The sequence below is a fragment of the Heterodontus francisci genome, chromosome 2 (genome assembly GCF_036365525.1).
Source record: "Heterodontus francisci isolate sHetFra1 chromosome 2, sHetFra1.hap1, whole genome shotgun sequence".
In the NCBI taxonomy this organism is placed as follows: Eukaryota; Metazoa; Chordata; class Chondrichthyes; order Heterodontiformes; family Heterodontidae; genus Heterodontus; species Heterodontus francisci.
The window spans coordinates 195,911,442-195,938,519 of record NC_090372.1 but is presented as its reverse complement, the minus strand read 5'-3'; the positions used below and the strand labels follow the sequence as shown (position 1 = coordinate 195,938,519).

Genomic DNA, 27,078 nt, shown 5'->3' with positions numbered 1-27,078 from the left:
TAATGACTACTTTTTAAAAAATCAGTCCTTTGAACTGTGTTTGCAAATAGAATTAAGCAGAGTAGTTGTAGGGAAGATGTTTAGACTTGTGTGGAGTTCAAAATTAGGGGTCATAAATGTAAGATGGTCGCCTGTAAATCCAATAAGTAGTACAGAAAAAACTTTTATTGTGGTGAGAATGTGGAACTCGCTACCATATAGAACAGCTTTGGCAGTTAGCATAGATGCATTTAAGGGCATGTTTGTTAAGTATATTAATAGAAAGGAATAGAAGGATATATAAATAGGGTGAGATGAAGTAAGGTGGCAGGAGACTTGTGTGGAGCATAAACACAGGCATAAACCTAATATAAAAAATAAAATGCTGGGAATGCTCAGCAGATCTGGTGGCATCTGTGGGAAGAGAACAGTTAGTGTTTCGGGTCAATGACCTTTTCATCTGAACTGGGAAAAGTTTGAGATGTAATAGGTTTTAAGCAAGTGAAAGGGGGAGGGTGGGAAGAAATACAAAGGTAAGGTCTGTGAATGGGTGGAAGGCAGGAGAGATTAAATGACAAGAGTTGTTAGTGCAAGGATAATGGTAATGGAACAAGTAAAGAAACAAAAGGTGTGAATGGCAGAATTTTGAACAACTACTGTCCAAAAGAGAGAAATCAATACGAGTAAAGAAAAAGGAAACAAATTGGGGGCAGCGGTTGTGATTTCAAATTGTTGAACTCAGAGTCCAGAAGGCTGTAAAGTGCCTAACTGAAAGATGAGGTGCCGCTCGTCGAGCCAGTCTTGAGCTTTATTAGAACCTAGGAGTCTGAGGTCAGACGGATGGAGAATTAAAATGACTGGCGACGGGAAGCTCGGAGTCACGCTTGCTGTTTCTCTCTCCACAGATGCTGCCAGAACTGCTGAACATTTCTAGCATTTTCTATTTTTATTTCAGATTTCCAGCATCCTCCGTATTTTGCTTTTGTACAGACATAGACCTGTTGTGCTGAATGGTCTCTTTCTGTGCTGTGAGTTCAGTGCAGTTACAACTGGTTCAAGACTCTTCCAGGTGACCACCTACCACAAGAAAGATGCTAAATCAACAGCTGTAGAGTTTATCTTGGGTTCATGTTTGGGGAAACTGCTTTCTACTAACACAAGATATGTGTTATAACTGCACTGTCAATGGAGAGCTTAAAATTAGTGCATTTCGTCACTCACCATTGCAGTCTGCTGTTCTGATTTCTCATCAAATGTTTGGAGAAATGCAGCTCCTACAGCTTTTGTTTTTCAACCCAAGGTCCATTAATATCCATGAACGTCATGGGTGTTAGCATTGAATAGAAACTTAACTGGACCAGCCATATAAATACTGTGGCTACAAGAGCAGATCAGAGGCTGGGAATTCTGCGGCGAGTAACTCCCCTCCCCAAAACCTGTCCATCGTCTGCAAGGCACAATTCAGGATTGTGATGGAATACTCTCCACTTGCCTGGATGAGTGCAGTTCCAACACACTCAAGAAGCTCGACACCATCCAGGGCAAAGCTTGATTGGCACCCCATATACGGCCCTCAACTTTCACTCCCTCCATCACCACCGTGCAATGGTAACAGTGTACACCATATACAAGATACACTGCAGCAACTCACCAAGCCTCCTTCAACAGCATCTTCCAAACCCACAACCTCTTCCACCTAGAAGGACAAGGACAGCAGACGCATAGGAACGCCACCTGCAAGTTTCCCTCCAAGCCACAAACCATCCTTACTTGGAACTATATTGCCGTTCCTTCACTGTTGCTGTATCAAGAATTAGAATTAGAACATTACAGCGCAGTACAGGCCCTTCGGCCCTTGATGTTGCGCCGACCTGTGAAACCATCTGACCTACACTATTCCATTTTCATCCATATGTCTATCCAATGACCACTTAAATGCCCTTAAAGTTGGCGAGTCTACTACTGCTGCAGGCAGGGCGTTCCATGCCCCTACTACTCTGAGTAAAGAAACTACCTCTGACATCTGTCCTATATCTATCACCCCTGAACTTAAAGCTATGTCCCCTCGTGTTTGCCATCACCATCCGAGGAAAAAGACTCTCACTATCCACCCTATCTAACCCTCTGATTATCTTATATGTCTCTATTAAGTCACCTCTCCTCCTCCTTCTCCAACGAAAACAACCTCAAGTCCCTCAGCCTTTCCTCGTAAGACCTTCCCTCCATACCAGGCAACATCCTAGTAAATCTCCTCTGCACCCTTTCCATAGCTTCCACATCCTTCCTATAATGCGGTGACCAGAACTGCACGCAATACTCCAGGTGCGGTCTCACCAGAGTTTTGTACAGCTGCAGCATGACCTCGTGGCTCCGAAACTCGATCCCCCTACTAATAAAAGCTAACACACCATATGCCTTCTTAACAGCCCTATTAACCTGGGTAGCAACCTTCAGGGATTTATGCACCTGGACACCAAGATCTCTCTGTTCATGTACACTACCAAAAATCTCCCCATTAGCCCAGTACTCTGCATTCCTGTTACTCCTTCCAAAGTGAATCACCTCGCACTTTTCCGCATTAAACTCCATTTGCCATCTCTCAGCCCAGCTCTGCAGCCTATCTATGTCCCTCTGTACCCTACAACATCCTTCGGCACTATCCACAACTCCACCGACCTTGGTGTCATCCGCAAATTTACTAACCCACCCTTCTGCACCCTCTTCCAGGTCATTTATAAAAATGACAAACAGCAGTGGCCCCAAAACAGATCCTTGCGGTACACCACTAGAAACTAAACTCCAGGATGAACATTTGGATCAGAAATTGGCTAGCTGAAAGAAGACAGAGGGTGGTGGTTGATGGCAAATGTTCATCCTGGAGTTTAGTTACTAGTGGTGTATCGCAAGGATCTGTTTTGGGGCCACTGCTGTTTGTCATTTTTATAAATGACCTGGAAGAGGGTGTAGAAGGGTGGGTTAGTAAATTTGCAGATGACACTAAGATCGGTGGAGTTGTGGATAGTGCCGAAGGATGTTGTCGGGTACAGAGAGACATAGATAGGCTGCAGAGCTGGGCTGAGAGATGGCAAATGGAGTTTAATGCGGAAAAGTGTGAGGTGATTCACTTTGGAAGGAGTAACAGGAATGCAGAGTACTGGGCTAATGGGAGGATTCTTGGTACTGTAGATGAACAGAGAGATCTTGGTGTCCATGTGCATAAATCCCTGAAGGTTGCTAACCAGGTTAATAGGGCTGTTAAGAAGGCATATGGTGTGTTAGCTTTTATTAGTAGGGGGATCGAGTTTCGGAGCCACGAGGTCATGCTGCAGCTGTACAAAACTCTGGTGAGACCGCACCTGGAGTATTGCGTGCAGTTCTGGTCACCGCATTATAGGAAGGATGTGGAAGCTATGGAAAGGGTGCAGAGGAGATTTACTAGGATGTTGCCTGGTATGGAGGGAAGGTCTTACGAGGAAAGGCTGAGGGACTTGAGGTTGTTTTCGTTGGAGAGAAGGAGGAGGAGAGGTGACTTAATAGAGACATATAAGATAATCAGAGGGTTAGATAGGGTGGATAGTGAGCGTCTTTTTCCTCGGATGGTGATGGCAAACACGAGGGGACATAGCTTCAAGTTGAGGGGTGATAGATATCGGACAGATGTCAGAGGTAGTTTCTTTACTCAGAGAGTAGTAAGGGCGTGGAACGCCCTGCCTGCAGCAGTAGTAGATTCGCCAACTTTAAGGGCATTTAAGTGGACATTGGATAGACACATGGATGAAAATGGAATAGTGTAGGTCAGATGGTTTCACAGGGTGGCGCAACATCGAGGGCCGAAGAGCCTGTACTGCGCTGTAATGTTCTAAATTCTAAAGTTCTAAGTTCTAAATTCTAAAAACCACCACCCTCTGTCTTCTTTCAGCTAGCCAATTTCTGATCCAAAGCTCTAAATCACCTTCAACCCCATACTTCCGTATTTTCTGCAATAGCCTACCATGGGGAACCTTATCAAACGCCTTACTGAAATCCATATACACCACATCCACTGCTTTACCCTCATCCACCTGTTTGGTCACCTTCTCGAAAAACTCAATAAGGTTTGTGAGGCACGACCTACCCGTCGCAAAATCTGGAACTCTTCCTGACAGCGCTGCAGGTGTACCTACAGCAGATGGACTGCTGAGGTTCAAGAAGGCGGCTCACCACCACCTTCTCCAGGGCAACTAGGGATTGGCAAACGATGCTGACCTTGCCAGTGACACTCACATTCCACAAAAGGAATTGGAAAAAAAAATCCTCCTTCCTGCAATATACTCTGTAATTAATGGTTACTTATTGGAAGGCAAATGATTTGTGGAAAGTGTTTTTTTTATTGCTCAGATTCATTGAGAAAATAGCACTTGCACACCCTTTGGGAGCTTTTATGTAAAACTGTACTCTGGCAGCAAATCAAACTCCCTGTATTAAGTAGAAATTCTTTGGGTTTGTAAGGAAAATGGTGCTGCAAAAAAAAAAATCACTTGCTGTCATCCTAAATGAAACCTGCTAGTCAAAATAGTGTGATTTAATCAAAATAAATCTGCTTCACTGAACAAATATGTAAAATCAAGCGCAAGAAAATATCCTTCAGCCTGTCCAGATTGCTCTCTCTAGAGCCTGCATGCGATTCTATCATAGACTCCTGTATCATGCATCACCTCCTACATCATGCACCCTTGATCCTTGCTTTAGAGCTACTGATTGCAGGAGAGAATTTTTTTAACCAATTATTGTGAATGCAAAGTGTTGCTCATTTTCCACAAAATCTGCCTGAATCCAGGCTAGGCTTTCACAGCAAAGAGAAGAATGTGCCACCCTCAACATTTTCAAACTGAATTTGTGCAGAAAGACACTTTGGCCATCGGTATTGTGACAAAGGATTGTATTATGTTAATTAAACTTTATTCAACTTCAAAGCCAGTTAACAAATTCAAAACTTAATGATTTATTTTGAAAGGGCCAGTCACCAACATCTTTCATGGACTGCAGTTAATTTCTGAAGGATTTTACTTTGTATTAAATGAGACACATTAAAAGTTTGTGACTTTAGCGGAATACCATGGCCCAGATTTCGCTATCAACGGCGAAGTGGCGGTCCTCGCTGAAAGCTGCTCACCAAGATTTAGCATGCTCTGTGGCATTGATTTCCTCTATTATGACTGCAGTTCCTTCTGGTGCCATCCATAGGGAATCTTTGGCTGCCCTCACTTGATGGGGAAAAAATCAAATTGAAGAACTCTTGGGCAACAAACTAGGAATTAAATAGCACTGATTATCATTCACTTTGTAATCATTTTACAGAGAGTGAAATAAAGATTGGTACTTGCTCAAAGATGAAATCATAAATTTTGAAAAGATACAGTTTCATTTTTAATTTAAAAATCTATGGAATTTTGTAAAATCTTGGAATGGAGGGAAAGACACTCCATGCTTTTAAAATTAGTTTTCAGGGCCAGAGAGGTGGTGCAGCATAATTATGACTCGGTACATTTTTAAAACTCAGTTGTACCTCATTCAACAGAGTGTCACTTTTTCAATGTTTTTTACCGTGAGAACTGTGTGCAAAAAGTTCAAGTCCACATCAAATCACTGATTGCGAACACTGACAGTGCACCCTATGGATAGGTAGGGTATTGCTGATAGCAGCTTTCAGACTTCTACACTTAACTGCGCATGTGTGAACACCAGAAGTTACTGTTAGTTTTACACAGTAAAGATGACAAACGCTAAAACGTTACCATCGTTACAGCTGCAAATTCCTGGCCTATGTGCTGCATTATAAAAATAACAAATTTGTGCAATATTTGTTGACAAATAACTTCCCCTATTTTCCAGAATCCGACCTGAGAAAAAGAATACGCGTTCACTTATTAAATGCACATGGTTTAGATGAAGCTGGAATTGATGGTGGAGGAATATTCAGAGAATTTCTTAATGAACTGCTCAAGACTGGGTTTAACCCAAACCAGGGATTTTTTAAAACGACAAATGAAGGACTTCTGTATCCGAATCCTGCAGCAAAAATGCTGGTTGGAGATCACTTCACCAGACATTACTACTTTCTGGGAAGAATGTTGGGAAAGGTGAGAATTGAATTCTTTAAATATCAAATGTCTTGACAAAATGAGTGTTATGTTGGGGAGCAGCTGATAGAAGGTAATAAAACTTTATTCAGACTAGCTTTAAGAAACCGTATATGCTTGTCACAAATTGTTAGCCTTGGAATCGATGCATTTTGCAGGATCTTTTTTTAGATGGCACCTATGTAGAAAAACTGCAATGATAAAAGCTGAATTTCTGTCAATATTCTGTTTTTGCAAAACAGTGGCCAAAAATTAGTGTTGAAGCATGTTCTTTGAACAGGTTTGACGGCTCTTTTAATTCCACTGGTTCTTTTAGTTATATCACTTAAACTAGCAATGCTATATTATATGAAATACTGCTACCTCAATTAGAAAGTCGAGGTGGAACTGTCTGTTGACTCAGACTTTATCAAATGAATAGCTTAGATTTACAAACTGGGAAATTTCCAGGGTTGATGCCTGCTGTTGACTCAGCTCACCTATGGCAGCAAAAGTGACACCACGATTAGCTTTAGAATCCCTGGATACAATTCTTAATTAATGTGTGATGACCTATGCTGAAAGTATTATGGACATTGGGTGAAGATAGGATTGGTTGTGACGCACCCCAGATAGCCTGCTGACGCTCGGTTTTCCTTTTGATTAACGGCTGCTTGAGAGAAGTAATTGAGGTGCCAAGCACTTGTGGACCTGTACTACAGCAAAGAGTCAGAAGAGGAGGGAAGGGTGGAAAATTGTCAGGAAAAAAATAGAAATGGTGTACAAATTCAATTAGATCTTCTAACTGTTTCCTTTTTCTTTAATCCATAAGTTTTTCTGTAATCTTGCTGATAAAATACAAAGCCCTTTGGTTTGGTTGTATCAAGGTGCCATTGGAATTGAAACTCTCCAGCCTGTTCTCAGTGGTATGGATTTATCCATCTTTATTGTGTTGTATTTTTCACATGCAAATGTCCTTTGATATTATTCCCTTAAGGAAGAAGTGAGTCTTTTACTTGCCATTGCTGCTCACTGTGATTCACAAAGACTTGCAGGTTGATAGGTAAATTGGCCGTTATAAATTGCCCCTAGTATAGGTAGGTGGTAGGGGAATATAGGGACAGGTGGGGATGTGGTAGGAATATGGGATTAGTGTTGGATTAGTATAAATGGGTGGTTGATGGTCGGCACAGACTCGGTGGGCCGAAGGGCCTGTTTCAGTGCTGTATCTCGAAATAAAATAAAATAAATAAAATAAAATATGGAAGCCTGCAAGGGAATCATTTCCAGGGTTTTCAATTATCAATTCATAAATCAGTCAGATTTGATTAGCATGTTTGAGTGTTGTCTTTTCATTACCTTTGTGTTGTGTTCAGTGATTTGGAATATATACCCTAGTGGTCAGTTAGCTATGATAATTTATGCAGTACTTAGCATTTGGTCAACTTTGCTCCACAGTACTCACTTGCTTTTTTTTTACAATATATCCTTTTTTGTTGTATGATTCTTGCTATTTGGACACATGCATTATTTGTATATTTGTCAGCATTAAATGTCAATTTGCTTGGTATTCTCCAGATACATTGCTGATTTTGGTGGAGTAATTTTAGGTGCAGATCTAGGATCTGAATCAAAGGGTTAGTCTTATTGGATATTACTGGCTCGAGTTTATTAAGAGGTGGAGGACAAATAAAGCAAAAGTGTAGTTCACCTATCTTCATTATAGTGCTTGTCATCTTTCTAGTTAAATTGATCTTCTCATAAAATATTTATGTTGAGATATGGTGACCTGGATTCTAATGAAGCAGCTGTGGTACCTATTTTTTTTTTAATTCTGCTTTCTTTGTTGTGTAAATGAAATGGAACAATCTTGGATCAAAAAGTCTTAAAAGGATAGTGTCCTTCTGATATCCACTGTTGGATTACTGTTGAATTTTAAAAAATAGTTTGCACAAAGAAATTCTCTTGGGTTTCTTAGGGAATAGAGATTAGAGCTGTAGCTTGGGGTTGAAGCCAGCAGTATATTTTGTGACTTTTTTAACATGACTTATGCAGCTGTGCCTTGTCACACAATCCCCTAACACATAACAAAAGCTTATAGTGCCTCTAATGTAAACAAAATATGTTACATGCTGCTTCACAGAAAAAAAAAAATCAGACGCTGAGCCAATGGAGAAGATTAGGAATGGCAACCAAAATCTTGGTCAAAGAGTTGGGTTTTAAGAAGAGTCTTGAAGGAGAAGGTAGGGAGGCAGAGCATTTAGCAAAGGAATTCCAGAGCATGGAATATAGATGGCTGAAGGCATGGCTGCCAATGGTGTATTGAAGGGAGGGAGGATGTACAAAAGGTCAGGCAAACAGCATTATGTGGTGGTTAAATAGTAGGGCTCGAGAAGGTTACAGAGCTAGAAAAGTGAGAGACCATAAAGAGATTGAATAGAAGGCTAAGAATTTGAAATTGCAGTTGAGAGGTACTGTGTGACCAGGATCCAGTACAGGTCAGCCAGGGTGATAGATAAGTGGAACAGTGTGGGATCGAATCTGAGATTTGAATGAACTGATGTTTGCAGAGCATGGAGGAAGGGAACCAACCAGGAAAGCATTAAACGGGCAATTCTGGTGCTTTCAGAGATCTGGATGAGGCAGATGGCGTGTGGCAGGGCAGTGGTGGAAGAAGTCTTTGTGATCAGATCAGAAGCTCAACTCGGGTTGAATACAACAGCAAGATTGAGCAATCCTTTTTAGCCTGAGACAATGAACTGAGATCCAAGAAGGGGGTGGGTTGGGGATGGGGGTGGCTGGAAATTGTAATAGGCTTTGGTCTGCAGTGGCGGCCATGGTTTGCATGCATTTAGACACCTATGTTTCTGTGGCTCAGAGGCATTGACTAGCCAAGACTCTGCAGTAACATTGCACTAGCGATGACCCAAGTCCCAAGGTATGCTGCAAATTCAGCTTACAACCATAGCCTATTTATCTGACTCCAGTGATATAAATATTCCAAAGGAGAAGGGGCACATATTTTCACCATGAAAGATGATAAGTTCCATTCTAGTCCAAATGGCACCTCTTTTTTTTAAATTGTGAACCATATAACTAATCTATTTTTAAAAAAAAAATTATGTTGTATACCTGGTGCTTCAGGTTGAATGATTTGTTTATAAGCAAGAGGGGGATCTAGCCTTTTCTCTGTACTGTCTGGTGAAGTTACTGGAGAAGCAAGCACCAGTTAATATGGCACTCAGTACCTAATGTGGCTAGATAATGTTGAAATAGAATTAAACCACAACCTTTTTAAACAGACATGGTAAATATCCTGTTTCTTACGTGGAAGTTATCCAGAAATTGTTATCATTGGTTTAGTTCCAGGATGCAGATCCTCTTGTATGTTTCTGTCTTTTTACTCTTCCTTACAGTTTGCAAATAAAAAAGTTTGGATATAAGCAACAGTGAAAATTGTAATAAAAGCTTTATAGTCTCCGCTATAATGGCTTGCACAACTTCTCAGCTTAAAGATAGCAACTCGAGCCAGGCCTTCTGCCACACTTGAACAAGTTCCTCCTTCTCAGCAAGCCTCGAAATTGATAACACGGCTTAGGAAATTGAAAGATTGTCAGAAATAATGTACAGCTTCCTTCTGTGGTAAATACCATGATGAATAGGCTGAATGGCCGCCTTCTGTGTTGTACTATTTTATGAATACATCTAGTCCTGGATAGAAAAGTTTTATGAAGCTGGACATGCTCACTTGTTTTAGGAAAAAGCTAATTATTTATGTGAACTATTAATGAATTGTCATATTTTACGGTGGCCAATTCAGTACTCAAACATTTTGTACATATGAGGTTTGCTTTACAAGATGGAAAAAAAAAGTGATGCAGACTGGGTTCAGTCAGTAATACATGATTTACTTCCAAATATTTACTCAACCAGTTACTTTAAAGCGATGACAGCAAGTTGCAAAGTCATCTATAACAAATAATTACATTTTGATTACAATTGAAAACCGGATATGGCTGGTAAATACAGTATATGTTCTAAGTCTATAAACAAAAAATGCCTTTTAGGGAGATATTGATTGCTATCTATATTTATTGGGGCATAATGAATTCAAATTTTCTTTAATGCCTGTGTAGTGATTGTTTAGTGTGATTCAGTGCACTAAGGTCTTTATAGCCATCTTAACAGAAGGGATTACCTCATGTCGCTGGTCACTTCTCAATTAAACTTTCCATTAGGAGATGATTCTTGATTCTGTTTGTGTAGTGATTGCATTGTGTTGGCTTTAAATCAAGTAGCCAGACAGAGCATAAATAAGCAGTCAAAATATGTGGTAATGGCATTTTGATCTGTTTCACAGTTAAAGACCCCTTAAGGTTATCTCAGTTGATTTATCTTGTAATATTTATTAAGGTAAGCTCCAATTTGCATCTTGCTTACCTTTGTAATGCCTACTCAGCTGATAATACAATTTTGCAGTTTATTTTCTAACGAGCACACATTTATATTCGTTGACCTTATTGGAGCATGTAGCATCAAAGAAAAGGACTTGCATTTATAGAGCACTTTTCATGTCCTTTGGATGTCCCAGAGCAGTTTACAACCAGTGAAGTACTTTTTAAGTGTATTCGTTTTTGTAACGTAGCATCAATAAGAGAAGTTCACTGTGTTCGAAGATGCAGGTATGAAAGTATGCAACTGTTGCTCCTAATGCAAGCTCGTCTTTCAGTAACATGCATAATCTGAGTTTTGTACTATGCTTATTGTTTTCTTCATGACAGAAAATGGAATGGGTTAATGTTCAGTCCAACATTTTTAATGCAAACCTGAAGTCCACAAATTACTTAATAAAATTATATCTTTTTCTTGTGATTTAGCAATCCATGCTATCTCATCCCCTGGTGCCACCTCTGGCTGCTCTACTCTCTTGTGATTCTGTAATTCTCGCCAGTCTGACCACTGCCCACTCTCCTACTCCTTTTCCAGCACTCTACAGTATCAAGGCTCTGGCCTGAGTTGACATAGCTTTGGTTCCTCGATGAGAGATCACTGCAGAAAAAGGACACAGTTGTATAAGATTACTCGCGTAACAGAGAAAGCACTAGAAGCAACAAGAGAATGATGAAGAGAAACAGGGATACCAGTGGAGATGAAGACAGAGGAAGAGTAATTGAGACGCTGGGACAAGTTAAGAGAAAGCTGAAGTGCAACAGATACAAGGGAAAAGTAACAGAGAAATACAGGGAATTAGCATACAATGTGGACATATCCGCTGAAGGGGGAGCATAACAGCAAGGCAGTAACTGATGCTGTGAAACCAAATCAGAGTAACAGACAATAAGAGCAGAAGAGTGACACAGGAAAAGAAACTACAGGCTGAGAAAGAACATGCATAATAGGCAAGAGATACAGAAACCTGGGAGGACAATGTTATATCTCTTCTGGTTAGGCCCACTCCCCAAACCTCTTGACTGAACTGTGAATACTATTTAAGACCCTCGCATCAGTAATAGTGGTGGCAAAGATTCCACACCCTTGAAGGATTGCTGTCTAGAAAGTCTAAAGTGCTCAATAAGCATCACCTGTAGAAACCATCCAAATTCCCATCTCAATTTTGCAAGCCCAAAGTTTACTCCCAAGATCTCCTAATCTCTTCTCACAAATCAGTACTCTTTCACATTGAACACTTGGAAGCCTGTTCATGACAGCCTTTGGAGGAGTACCTTTTCACAGCCCTTTTGAAGACAAAAGTCTAATTTCCACAATGAAGACATTCTCCATTGTGTAATGTGGCACAACTACTTGCTAAGTGGGGCAGACTGCAAACTGATTTGGCAGCCCAAAACTGGACATTTATGAAGTGACGAGTGCTCATGAGTGGTAGAATTGCATGTCACCACTATTTGTAATCTTATGAGCAAAATATAATTTGCTGCTTCACCAACAAGCCAGGGGACCAATCCTAGTTCAATGGGGCTGTATACTGGGGTGCGCCAGGCATACCTTGGAAAGAAGACCTAACCTAGTGAAGCTACAATAAGGCTAGAAGTAGGTTGAACACCAAAAGCATGGTGGGCCGTAAATTGATTTTAGCACCCCCATAATCAACAGGTCAGACCAAGCTCTGTAGCTGTAACATATCTACTTTTCTTGTACTTTCTCAGTGTTGCTATAATATGTATGTTTCCTGGATCGCATGCCATACTTTTTTCTGACTACATTTTCTGATATATTAAAGAATACTACCACACCAAAAAAATGTATATAGTTTTTGTGTTTCTTGGTGTCTCTGACGTATACAGAAAATATATTAATCTAAGGGTCATGACATTTTGCACCTATATTACTGTTTTGTCTTTGATCTGTCTCGTTCTGTACTATTACGGCACTTTTCTTTTCCATGCTGATTACAGCCAAAGAACAGGATAATCAAATCAGAATCACATATTGAAGTGGAAGGAATCTGTTAAGGATTCATTTCTGCTTCCAACTGGAATACAGCTGTTGCAGTGCATCCAGTTCTACAGGGATTCCTGTATTTACTTTGAAGCCCAACCTAAATACAGACTGAAGATATTGTGGGAGAATGGGGTGGGTGGGTATGAGGTCTGCAATTCCAGTGAGTCATCAGAAGTAATCTGCCAAAGCTGCAGCAACATCAGGTAGACTTCTGTTTTAAGCTGACATTATTTGCCTGAATTTCACATCTTGTCCAAAAGATGGCATCTCTTATAAGGCAGACCACTCTCAATACTGCACTCAACTGTCAGCTTGGATTATGTGCTTAAGCCCACAATCATCTGATTCAAAGGCAAGTGCTATTACTGAACTAAATTAGCACAGCACAAATGAGGGATTAAAGCATGAGCTTTCCTGGTGTGTAACTCTGCTAGTCATTGTGTAATTAGTTGAACCATTGAGGGAGCTTCCCATAAGTGTAACTTTGAAAGTTTTCAAATGTATCTGGTCACAAAGCAAGTCTATAGACAGTCCTCAAGTAATGATGCATGTATTGTTGCATGATGTAACATGCGTTCCAAAATGGATTGGCACTAAATTGCAATCTCTATTATTGATTTGTTTCTTAAAAATTAAAATTTCCAGCTATTAAGGTTAAAAGCATTTGCATGTATTGATGTAAGAACCCATAATGGAAATCAAATGTCCAAACTATGAAAGGTTGAAAATGGTAAAGCAATATATCAAGGAATATTGCAGACACTTGATTTATAAATATCTCTAATTCAGAATCCGTGTACTGTATACTGGAAGTGCTTATCCCATAAGATTAACGTATCGTATTTATTATTGAATCCTATTTTTATTTCTCAATCTAATGGAAAACATTTCTAGTTGGAGGATATACTAGAATTTTTGTTTATGCAGATTGTTTCTAAATCCACATTTTCCTGTAATGAAGTTATTGCAGTATGCAAACAATGGCGTTTTAGGCCTTTCTGTAGGAAGCATTAACAAAGAATGAAGAAACAATTGGTTCTCAGTGTCTCAAAGAAGTTCACACAAAGTTACTATTTGGAATACTTGACTTATATAGGCAAATTCCAGTAACTCAGCAATGAGATGTGGTTATGGGACTGAACCAGTAGCCTAGTGGTCATAAGTTCTATTTCTGCAATCGCAAGTAAATCTTGTCTAGCATTCGGCTTTCCTCCAGGGAAGGAAACCTGCTGCCTCCACTTGGTCTCCTTGACATTGGATTCTCATCCACATGGTTGACTTCTAATGTCCTCTGAAATTTCCTGCCACTTAGGACAATCAATCAGGGGAAGTAGGATGGGCAATAAATTTAATCCTGCTGGCATTGTCCATGTCTCATGAACAAACAAATAAATAAATGAAAAATATATTGGTTAATCATCTCCTGTTAACCAGAATACCACAACTCCCTGCTCGATTTGAAAGCTGCTTATAGACCTGTAACCAGGAAGATTTATTTTCTTACTGAGTCTTCCTGGCAGCTGCTATTGTTCCTGAGACCAAAGGTCACTCACTATTGGTGATATGATAGCAGCAGCATGTGCAAACATAAGCACTGTTCTCTCCAGTGATGCTGATATACTATGACATCACTACTCTGCACATGCACTAGCAAAAATGGCCATCAAATTGGGCCTCAACAGTGCAGCCAGTTTACAAGACTGGTGGCATATTAGTAAAGTAAATGTTGGTGACTCGTGCTTTTAATCTGGATTATAAAATCACGTCCTGGTGATTCTGGAATCCACCATTTTCTGCCTCAGATGCAAGGTTGCAGTCACCTGAACTAAATTGATACTATTGAAAAAAAGTCAGTTTGTGTGCCAGTGGATGCTGATACTGTTTTCTATAAGCATTGCCTAAGGGATTGCAGACTTGTAGGGAAAATCCCAATATTTATGGTCATACACATTGAAGTACCAGCCAAGCAAAAAACATACTTTTATAGTTTCCTAACATTGTTTTATAAGGACAGGCAAATTATTGCATGTGTGTTATGAAAGTGTTTCCATTATTTTTTTTTTGAGAACTTGTGTTAGAGCTGAAAAGATTCCATGGATGTGTTTATTTTTATACCAAGTTCACCAACAGGACAAGATGTTTGAAAGCCACCTGTGATTTGGGCTCAAAGCAGCAGAACCCTTTGGTGACTTGGGGAAAAAATGGTTACAGAGAAACCACATGTCAGGGTTTATGGAGGTCAAGAGGTTGACTCACTGAACATTGTTTTCTGTTTTAGTTGTTGGAGTGTGAACTGTTTGAAGACGGTTGGTGTTTTCCTGCCAAGAGAAAATAAACGAAAGCGTGGCTACCCAACCAGACCCAATGACAAGCGTTGGGTTTGGGTCGGGTCTAACATTTGGGCTGGGGTCAGGTTGGGCTGGACGTGGACAGTGCTGCCTTGCTCCAGGAAGTAATCTTCAAATGAACATTCAGGACGTCAAGGCAGGAAATGTGCAGTCCGGAATCCGCACTCTGCAGTAAAGTCTGGCTACCCGAGCAAACCCGACTAAATGTGTTGGGTTTGGGTCAGGTCGGGCATTTAAAAAAATTAAAGGACTCTGGCCCGGGTAGGGTTCGGGTTGGCTGTTATCAGGTTGGACCCGGGTCAGGTTTTAATTTTATACCTGAGCCAGGCTTTAAAATAAACCACCCAGCTCACCACCTTCTTTACCTTTTTGAAGAAATCCTGCCAAGATCCCGTGTAGAAAAAAATCACTGGTGCCATTTAGCTCCTGCAGAGCTGAAAAAAAATCCTGCAATTCAAGTGTATGCTGGTGGATAAACCTTGCTGCCACATTTCTCCCAGAAAGCCTACTAGACTTCTGCAGACTGAATTTCTGTATTTTTTCCCCTCTCTGTGCGCGTGTGTGTAATTGTAGAATTTTTAAAAAGAGAACTTTTATATTTTAATCGGTGTTTTAATGCTTTACTTTGTTACTGGTTAAATCTTGTTTATTCTCAACTGATAACTTTTTGTTTATTAAAGAAACCTGGTTGGTATATTTTATTCTGGGATAAAAATTAGAGTATACGATTGGCTGTCTCGGTAACCGGGTAAACATTTAAATAGATGTTATGACCTGTGGAGAAGTGGAACTGGAAAAGACAGTGCACTCCTCCCACCTCAATCGTAACCTGTAACAGAGAATGTAGTTGCAAGTCCATTTACGGCTATAAAGTATAATTGTTTTACATTCTTGAAATTAATAAACAGTATGTGTTACACATCTGGTGTTTTAAATAGGAGACTGATCATGTGATTTTCAGTAATGTGCAAGGTTTTTGTATTAAACTGCTAGGTACGTACAGCGACTTTTGCTCTATTACTCTTTTCTCCCTATGAATGTGGTTTCGTTGCTGTGCTTTAGGTTTCTAAGATGGTGGTGGGGCGGGTGGGGAGGATTTTTTTTCTTTCACTCCCTGTGGGGAAGCATCTGGTCTCTGCTTGGCAACTCCATGTACAAACATATTTCAAGAAATGCACTAGCTGTGGAATTTTCCCGTTTATCATAAACCCACTTTTTAATTGATCTGTTATTGTTGCCTCGTGGTCAGTCACCAAAGTTTTATTCAGCATTCTAAGTAACCAGCTTTGAACCATATTCTCTTTCTGCTATCAATACAGATTCTTGAAAATACAGCTGAAATGGAAGCATTGCATCCTAATTCACTCGAAGGATTTCCCTTACTTTGAGCTGAACTGATTCACAGGAATTAAAGTTCCTTTTTAATGAAAAATGGCCATTCTGTAGTCAGTTGTCTGCAATCACATTTTCCGAAATTGCAGGGTTCAAAGCTGCAATGGTCATAATCTTGTTAGCGGGTCACCAATTGCAGAAAAACTGGGTTGATTGACATAATCATCACCTGATTTTTTTGAGAATAATTCTATCTCTGTTCTATTCTAGTAAAGTCTCCACACTAGTCACACAAATTAAAGCAATTTCCTATTAACAATTTCTAAATTTTTCACTGTACAAAGATTTTAATTAATTGCTCTATTTATTCTGTATAAGTACAATTTTATGTTGCAGGTGTGTTCTAATTTTAAAAAAAATCTAGTGCACTATTTGTCTGATGTACATTTATTGAAGCATTTTTTCGAGGTTCCATCTGCTTATTCTTTTGCTTTTGAGCCTGTATTTGACTTGGAGAACAAGTTATAGTATCCCGTACAAACAGGTTACCCAATGGCTTTCCTCCTGCTTAAGCAAAAATATTCATTTGGCAAAAGTAGTATATTGTATGGCAAGCGGGTACTGTGAAGGTGAGTATGCAAAGTATAGTTCCGATTGATGACCAAATAAAATGGGCATTTTGTTTCTTTATTGATTCTTGATGCCATAAGTTACCACATCTATTTGACAGCTTTTGATATTGTTCACATTTATTTTCCAGATCACGCCACTATTTGCATTAATTGCCCAGCACTTAATTATATTAAAAAGGTTTCTTGCATAATGAATCTATTTTCGCTCAATCATTTTGGCACATTTTGGGCAGTAAATATACCCGTAAAACATAGATCCTTGAAATTTATCTCCTAACTTTCCTTAATACTGTTGCAGCTTCATAACTGGAATATTAATAGGACTGGGTCAAAGCAACTGTATATTCAAAAGTCAGTTGCATATTGCAAAGTAGATCAATTCACAGAAATTGATCAAATATAAGAACCTTGATGTTTAAGGTTATATGGCTAACCTAAATTACATATTAAATTGCATTTAAATATGCATTCAAATGTGTGTACTGCATTTAAATTATTTGTAGCACAGCCAAAGTCAAAAGTAGTCCTGCAAAGGAAACTACTCAAAATTTAAAAGTAAGTTAGAATTTGGTTTTCTTACTTGTTTAAATATGATATAAAAAATTGCATGTCATATGATTTTGGACTGTTAATGTGCACTATGAGGAGCTCTAAGATTGGATGAACTTGATCATTTTTTTTTAAAAAAGACTGGGGAACATAGAAAGTAAGTTATAAGTTTATGTCTGACATCTTCTCAGGTTCAATGGCAACAGTTGCTTCCATAAGTGAACTGAGAATCTTTTATGGGAATTGACTGCCATACTTGTATGGTAGCATAACCTGGGAATGTAACAGTCACATCCCTTTATGATCTGGTTCATACAGTCATGCCCGTTACACATGTATCTCCAGTTTATCTGGAGTGTCTGCTTATATTGCGTGTGCTGGAATGGTGCTTGAACCCATGGCTTTCTGACAGAGGCGATAGTGGTACTACTGAGCTATGCCTGGTATTTTAGATTAATACATTTTAGAATTTTAGAACACAATTTTAGGCATTTTACATTCAAAAGAATGTGGACATGAAGATGGACACAGGAACAAACAATAACTTCAGAACTCTAACATCTTACTTGAATTGAGTTTGTGATTACTGTAAGCTAAACACTGGATTTAAAAAAAAAACTTTATGAATGCTTGAGTGCTATATTTGTGCCATATGAAAATGCTCAGATAATGGTAGAGAAAAGTGTAAAGGTAAAATGGATGCATTAAATTGGCTCGAGCCTATTTTACAAACAAGCAGTAACTTAAACATTTGTTTTAAGGTTTTTTTTAAAAAAGAATGAGCGTATAGTATTAAATCGTTCAGCTTTCTCATTGCCAATGTACCATCTAGATAAGGGAGAATATTTCATAAATACAATGTTCTTAACTCTTCATCCATCCCATTCTGATTATTTACTGGTGCACCTGTTTTGCTGGCTCCCATATTATTGCAACGTACCTTGCACTAATTTTTTCTTAATCACTTCAGCCTTCAGCTTATCTGTATATATCTGCCTTTATACTTGTCTCCGTGTCACAATTTAATTATTTTTTTAAATGCTCTCAACTGTTTCAGTCAGCAGAATATATTTGGGATTTATTGCGAGAATAACTTGCTTGTTGTTATGGGGACAGTCATTTGAAAAAAAACTTTTTGATCCACTGATATTTAAGTTAAATTCATACTACAAAAGGCCTGGATGTTGGATTTTAAGTAATATTGTCAGATAAAGCTTTAGCTTTAATTTCTGTCTGTACTAACGACCCTAATGAGGGAAAAGAGATTATGAATGCAAGCAAGCTAGAAACAGAAAGGAGGGCTGTAAAAGCTTCTTCAGGTATGTGAAAAGGAAATGATTAGCAAGGACAAATATGGGTCCATTGCAGGTGGAGACAGGAGAGTTTGTGGTCGAGAATGAGGAAATGGCAGAAGACACAAAATGTCCCAGAAAAAATAGGGAACCAAGGGACTTGTAAAAATGAGGAACTGAAATGCAATTAGTATCAATAAAGAGGTAGTACTCGAAAAATTAATTGGGTTGAAAGTTGATAAATCCCCTGGACCAACTGAGCTACATCAGACTATTGAAAGAGGTGGCTACAGAGATAGTGGTTGCATTGGTAGTTATCTTTCAAAATTCTATAGGTTCTGGAAGGGTTCCTACAGACCGGAAAGTAGCAAATGTAACCCCACTATTTAAGAGGGGCGCGAGAGAGAAAACAGAGGTCCACAGACCTGTTAGTTTGACATCAGTAGTAGGGAAAATACTAGAATCTATTATAAAAGATGAGAGAACTGGACACGGAAAATATGATTGGGCAGAGTCAACATGGATTTATGAAAGGGAAATCATGTTTGACAAACCTGTTGGAGTTTTTTGAGGATGTTACTTTTAGCATAGATAAAGGAGAACCAGTGGATGTGGTGTATTTGGAACTTCAGAAGGCTTTTGATAAGGTCCGACACAGGTAAGTGAACAAAATTAGAGCACATGGGATTGGGGGTAATATACTGCAATGGATTGAGAATCGGTTAACATACAGCAGAGAGTAGGAATAAATGGGTCATTCTCAGGGTGGCAGGCTGTTATTAGTGGGGTACTGCAAGGATTAGTGCTTGGGCCACAGCTGTTCACAATCTGTAGAAATGATTTAGATATGGGGACTAATTGTGATATATTACTGATGACACAAAACTAGGTGGGAATGTAAGTTGTGAGAAGGATGCAAGGAGGCTTAAAGGGGATTTGGGCAGGCTAAGTGAATGAGCATGAACATGACAGATGGAATATAATGTGAACAAGTGTGAGGCGATCCACTTTGGTAGAAAAAACAGAAAGGCAGAGTATTTCTTAAATGGTGAGATGTTGGGAGGTGTTAATGTCCAAAGAGACCTGGGTGTCCTCTTTCATGAGTCACTAAGAGCTAGTATGCAGGTGCAGCAAGCAATGAAGAAGGCAAATGATATGTTGGCCTTCATTTCAAGGGGATTTGAGGACAGGTGTAAAGATATACTGCTTCAATTGTATAAAGCCTTGGTGAGACCACATCTGGAGTATTGTGTACAGTTTTGGTCTCCTTTCCTAAGGAAGGATATACTTGCCATAGAGGGAGTGTGACAGAGGTTCACCAGGCTAATCCCTGGGATGGCAGGAATGTCTTATGAGGAGAGATTGCAGAAACTGGGCCTGTATTCTCCAGAGTTGCAAAGAATGAGAGGTGATCTCATTGAAACGTACAAAATCCTTACAGTGCATGACTGGGTAGATGTGGATAGGATGTTTCCTCCAGCTGGTGAGTCTAGAACCAGGGGACACAGTCTCAGAATAAGGGGCAGGCCATTTAAGACTGAGATGAGGAGGAATTTTTTTACTCGGAGAATGGTGAATCTGTGGAATTCTCTACCCCAGTGGGGTGTGGAAGCTCAATCATTGAGTATGTTCACAACAGAAATCAAAAGATTTATGGATACTAATGATATCAAGGAATATCCTGGCTGTGAGGTTTGCTAGCGTCACTCTGGAGGGTTTAAACTAGTGTGGCAGGGGGGTGGGAACCAGAGCAGTAGGACAGCAAGTGAAATAAATGAGGGGGAACTAGTAAATAAGGCCAGTAAGACTAAGAGGAAGAGCAGGCAGGGAGATGTTGCTGAGCACAGTGGGACTGGTGGTCTGAAGTGCATTTGTTTCATTGCGAGAAGTATAACAGGTAAGGCAGATGAACCTAGAGCTTGGATTAGTACTTGGAACTATGATGATGTTGCTATTAGAGACTTGGTTGAGGGAAGGACAGGATTGGCAGCTAAATGTTCCAGGATTTAGAAGCTTCAGGCGGGATGGAGGGGGGTGTAAAAGGGGTGGGGGAGTTGTATTACTGGTTAAGGAGAATATCACAGTTGTACTGCAGGAGGACACCTCGTAGGGGTCATGCAGCGAGGCAATATGGGTGGAGCTCAGGAATAGGAAGGGTGCAGTCACGATGTTGGGGGTTTTCTACAGGCCTCCCAACAGCCAGTGGGAGGTCGAGGAGCAGATATGTAGACAGATTTTGGAAAGATGTAAAGGTAACAGGGTTGTAGTGGTGGGTGATTTTAACTTCCCCGATATTGACTGGGACTCACTTAGTGTTAGGGGCTTAGATGGGGCAGAATTTGTAAGGAGCATCCAGGAGGGCTTCTTGAAACAATACGTAGATAGTCCAACTAGGGATGGGGCCGTACTGGACCTGGTATTAGGAAATGAGCCTGGCCAGGTGGTCGAAGTTTCCGTAGGGGAGCATTTCGGGAACGGTGACCATAATTCCATAAGTTTTAAGGTACTTGTGGATAAGGATAAGAGTAGTCCTTGGGTGAAGGTGCTAAATTGGGGGAAGGCTAATTATGACAATATTAGGCAGGAACTGAAGAATTTAGATTTGGGGCGGCTGTTTGAGGGTAAATCAACATCTGACATGTGGGAGTCTTTCAAATGTCAGTTGATTAGAATCCAGGACCAGCATGTTTCTGTGAGGAAGAAGGATAGGTTTGGCAAGTTTCGGGAACCTTGGATAACATGGGATATTGTGAGCCTAGTCAAAAAGAAAAAGGAAGCATTCGAAAGGGCTGGAAGGCTAGGAACAGACTAATCCCTTGAGGAATATAAAGACAGTAGAAAGGAACTTAAGCAAGGAGTCAGGAGGGCTAAAAGGGGTCATGAAAAGTCATTGGCAAACAGGATTAAGGATAATCCCAAGGTTTTTTATACATATATAAAGAGCAAGAGGGTAACTAGGGAAAGGGTTGGCCCGCTCAAGGACAGAGAAGGGAATCTATGTGTGGAGCCAGAGGAAATGAGTACTTTGCATCAGTATTCACTAAAGAGAAGGACTTGGTGGATGATGAGCCTAGGGAAGGGAGTGTAGATAGTCTCAGTCATCTCATTATCAAAAAGGAGGAGGTGTTGGGTGTCTTGCAAAGCATTAAGGTAGATAAGTCCCCAGGGCCTGATGGGATCTACCCCAGAATACTAAGGGAGGCAAGGGAAGAAATTGCTGGGGCCTTGACAGAAATCTTTGTATCCTCATTGGCTACAGGTGAGGTCCCAGAGGACTGGAGAATAGCCAATGTTGTTTCTTTGTTTAAGAAGAGTAGCAAGGATAATCCAGGAAATTATAGGCCAGTGAGCCTTACATCAGTGGGAGGGAAATTATTAGAGAGGATTCTTCGGGACAGGATTTACTCCCATTTGGAAACAAACAAACTTATTAGCGAGAGGCAGCGTGGTTTTGTGAAGGGGAGGTCGTGTCTCACTAATTTGATTGACTTTTTTGAGGAAGTGACAAAGATGGTTGATGAAGGAAGGGCAGTGGATGTTATCTATATGGACTTCAGTAAAGCCTTTGACAAGGTCCCTCATGGCAGACTGGTACAAAAGGTGAAGTCACATGGGATCAGAGGTGAGCTGGCAAGATGGATACAGAACTGGCTCAGTCATAGAAGACAGAGGGTATCAGTGGAAGGGTGCTTTTCTGAATGGAGGGATGTGACCAGTGGTGTTCCGCAGGGATCAGTGCTGGGACCTTTGCTCTTTGTAGTATATATAAATGATTTGGAGGAAAATGTAACTGGTCTGTTTAGTAAGTTTGCGGACGACACAAAGGTTGGTGGAGCTGCGGATAGTGATGAGGATTGTCCGAGGATACAGCAGGATATAGATCGGTTGGAGACTTGGGCGGAGAAATGGCAGATGGAGTTTAATCCGGACAAATGTGAGGTAATGCATTTTGGAAGATCTAATGCAGGTGGGAAGTATACAGTAAATGGCAGAACCCTTAGAAGTATTGACAGGCAGAGAGATCTGGGCGTACAGGTCCACAGGTCACTGAAAGTGGCAACGCAGGTGGATAAGGTAGTCGAGAAGGCATACGACATGCTTGCCTTTGTCGGTTGGGGCATGGAGTATCAAAATTGGCAAGTCATGCTGCAGCGGTACAGAACTTTAGTTAGGCCACACTTAGAATGTTGCGTGCAATTCTGGTCGCCACACTACCAGAAAGACGTGGAGGCTTTGGAGAGAGTACAGAAGAGGTTTGCCAGGATGTTGCCTGGTCCGGAGGGCATTAGCTATGAGGACAGGTTGGCTAAACTCGGATTTTTTTTCACTGGAACGACGGAGGTGGTGGGGTGACATGATAGAGGTTTACAAAGTTATGAGCGGCATGGACAGAGTGGATAGTCAGAAGCTTTTTCCCAGGGTGGAAGAGTCAGTTACTAGGGGACATAGGTTTAAGGTGCGAGGGGCAAAATTCAGAGGGGATGTGTGAGGCAAGTTCTTTACACAGAGGGTGGTGAGTGCCTGGAATTTGCTGCCGGGGGAGGTGGTGGAAGCAGGTACCATAATGACGTTTAAGAGGCATCTTGACAAATACATGAATAGGATGGGAATAGAGGGATACGGTCCCCAGAAGTGCAGAAGGTGTTAGTTTAGGCAGGCATCAAGATCGGCGCAGGCTTGGAGGGCAGAATGGCCTGTTCCTGTGCTTTACTGTTCTTTGTTCTTTGATATGGAGATAGTGGGGAAAAATGGTGTTGAGGTAGATGATCAGCCATTATCTGTTTGAATGGTGCTGGCCAGATGGACCGAATGGCTGACTCCTCCTATTTCTATGATCCTATAGTATTTGTCTGTGATACAGTGTGCACTCCAGTGAATCAGATGATTTGGTTGTGTGGAAGCTGAAGTTATTTCTACTGCTCCAACTGAAAATCAAAGACATGTTGATGCCTAATTCTCTTGTGTATTCTCTGCTTATTGCAGGCCCTATATGAAAACATGTTGGTAGAGCTTCCTTTCGCCAGCTTCTTTCTGTCCAAGCTCTTGGGCACTAGTGCAGATGTTGACATTCATCACCTTGCTTCGTTGGATCCTGAAATGTACAAAAACCTGCTCTTCCTAAAGAGCTATGAAGGTGATGTTGAGGAACTTGGACTCAATTTCACAGTGGTAAACAATGAGCTTGGAGAGGCACAGGTTGGTCCTGCAAATTTTCTGTATCACAGTTAATAATTAATAAAATTATCTGATTGGAGAACAGATTAAACAGATAGAGCACACTTGCGGCAGTGATCTTTGTACAATTCTTTGCCGGAGATACAGTTTTATTGACCATTTCAGTTGTATGAGGTGTGAATGAAAGGGTTTTATGTCTGGCCTGTGTAACTGTGTACAAAACATGACAATTAACTATTTCTGTCTTATTTTAGTTTTTTATCAGTGTCCTTTTCCACTGTCATAAAGACTGGTAATTTCAATCCCGGCCATGTTATTTGAATTTAGGGCAGTGTTTCCTCAGTGTGGTTGTAACCTGTTTATTACCATACCTGTTTGCTTAGCTTTACTTGTATTATTAACTTCTCTTTATATATGTTTTATGAAGTAATTTTAACATTATTTGAATTATAATTTGAGCACAAAATAATAGTTGTGTACACTGTGGTTTTGTAACTATGTTAACATAAAGCAAACTTTAGACAGCTCTTTAGAACAAAACAAATGATTTCAACTTTGTAACATAGACATTTGGTCTTTCCTTCCCCTAGCTTTAAATAAAATCCTTATTTTACTGGTGCAGTCCTAACATCTGTAGTAAAAAATTGCTAACCTTTCAACTAATTTCCACAGGCAGTGTTTTACATTGCAATGCAAGACTTTACTGTTTGAATAGATCTGCTGTAATTACAATGACACTGACCTTTGACATTTGCAATTTGTGATTCAGAGCACATGACTGAAATGTGTTGAGCAAAGGATATTGTTATTGTCAGAGATTTTCTTCAAGATTACTGTATAAACATACCTTTTGCATTTATTTGGAAGGAAGAACTGAAATTCCTAACAACGAAAGTTGCATTGATAAATTTTAAATTGAAATTAACTGCTGTTCAGGATTTTCTTTAATCGGGATACATAGTATGGTTATTGTAGCTGTAATAATGAGGGCATTTTAAACTTGTACTTTTTTTGCAAGGGAGGTTACATTTCCGATTACTTTTTCTTGCAATTACTGCATCTACAAAGACAATAAAAATAACATCTTAAAGATAATTATTTACTAACTTTAAAAAAACACTGCTCTTCCAAACCAACTGAAAATCTCTGTGTAGGTTATATATTTTTACGTCAGATGAGCTATTCCTGCACTATCAGAGCATCCCCATACACAACCGTTAGTATTTTAAATTTGCTGTCTACATATCTGCCTCCTCATTTAAAATAAAGCCACTTCAGTATATGAATGTTTTGTCATAATACAACTCTCAAAAAATCCTCTGATCATAGACATTTACGGCATTCAGTCCAGGTTGGGTCTCCATGGGGTGATCCAGTAAGTCCCACTCTCCCCCTTTATCACCATAGCCCGGCAAGTCTATTTCCCTCAAGTGGCCATCCTCTTGAAGTCATTGTTTCCACTTCCACCACCTTTGTGGGCTGTGAGTTCGAGGTTATTACCACCTGCTGCGTAAAAATATTCCCCCTGCATCTCTTGCCCAGAACCTTCAATCTGTGTCCCCTAGTACTTGTACCGTTAGTTAATGGGAACATTTTCTCCTTGTCTCGCTTTTGTAAGCTTCTCATAATCTTGTACGCTTTTATTAAATCTCCCCTCAATCTCCTTTGTTCTAAGGAGAAAAAGCCCAGCTTTTCCAACCTAACCTTGTAACTAAAATCCCCATCCATGGAACTCTTCTGGGAAATCTCCTCAGCACCCTCTCAAGAACCCTCATATCCTTCTTGAAGTGTGGTGACCAGAACTGGGCGCAATACTCTAGTTGGAGCCTAACCAGAGCTTTATAAAGGTTCAACATAATTTTCCTGCTTTTGTACTCTCTGCCTCTATTTATGAAGCCCAAGATCCCATATGCTTTACGAACCGCACTCTCTATCTTCCACCTTCAAAGATTGATGCATATGCATCCCCAGGTCCCTATGTTCCTGCATACTCTTTAAAACTGTGCCATTAAGTATATATTGCCTCTCCCGATTCCTTCTGCCAAAATGCATCACCTCACACTTGTCGGTATTAAATTCCATCTGTCAGCTGTCTGCCCATTCTGCTAGTAATCTACATCCTGTTGCAGGCAATTCATATCATCCTCACTGTCTCCCACACCGTCAAGTTTGGTAAATTTTGTGAGTTATTTAAGTGTAGCAAAAAAAAAAAGCAGTGGTTCCAGCACTGACCCTTGTGGAACACCACTGTCTACCATCCTCCAGTCTGAAAAACGACAATTTACTACGACACTCGTTTTTCTCTCCTTAAGCCAATTTTTTTTTATCCAGTTGGACGCAACCATCCTATTCCATGAGACTCAATTTTTTTAACCAGCCATTTATGTGGTACCTTATCAAACGCTTACTTAAAATCCATATAAACAACATCCACTGCATTCCCTTCATCACCCTTCTCTGTTACTTCATCAAAAAATTCAATTAGATTAGTCAAGCATGATCTGCCTTTTACAAATTTGTGCTGGCTATTGTTAATTAACTCACCTCTCCAAGTGTCTGTTGATTTCCCCCCCCCCCCCCTCCCTAATTATTGTTTCTAAAACCTTAACCACCACTGAGCAACTTACTGGCCTGTATTTGCAAGAAATGTCCTTGCATCCTTTCTTAAATAAGGGCGTCACATTTGCCACTCTTCAATCCTCTGGCACCTCCCCTGTATCCAGGGAAGATTATGGCAAGCCCTTTTGCTATCTACATCCCCGTTTCCTTTGGGAACCAAGCCATCTGGACCAGGTGAATTATCTACCCTCAATATCACAGAATCACAGAATAATACAGTGCAGAAGAGGCCCTTCAGCCCATCGGGTCTGCACCGATGCATTAAAGACACCTGACCTGTCTACCTAATCCCATTTGCCAGCACTTGGCCCATAGCCTTGAATGTTATGACATGCCAAGTGCTCATCCAGGTACTTTTTAAAGGATCTGAGGTAACCCGTCTCTACCACCCTCCCAGGCAGCGCATTCCAGACTGTCACCACCCTCTGGGTAAAAAAGTTCTTCCTCAAATCCCCCTTAAACCTCCTGCCCTTCACCTTAAACTTGTGTCCCCTCATAACTGACCCTTCAACTAAGGGGAACAGCTGCTCTCTATCCACCCTGTCCATGCCCCTCATAATCTTGTACACCTCGATCAGGTCACCCCTCAGTCTTC

At 40.3% G+C, this 27,078-nt stretch overlaps 1 protein-coding gene across 1 annotated transcript in view; it reads left to right on the top strand.

Annotated features, from left to right (window-relative positions):
* Window positions 1-27,078, top strand: part of ube3c (ubiquitin protein ligase E3C) — a 258,339-nt gene that overhangs the window by 179,763 nt on the left and 51,498 nt on the right. Inside the window, exons 19-20 of the mRNA XM_068053400.1 lie at window positions 5,851-6,098; window positions 23,673-23,885. Of these exons, the coding sequence (XP_067909501.1) occupies window positions 5,851-6,098; window positions 23,673-23,885 (461 nt within the window). The remainder of the gene's footprint in view (window positions 1-5,850; window positions 6,099-23,672; window positions 23,886-27,078) is intronic.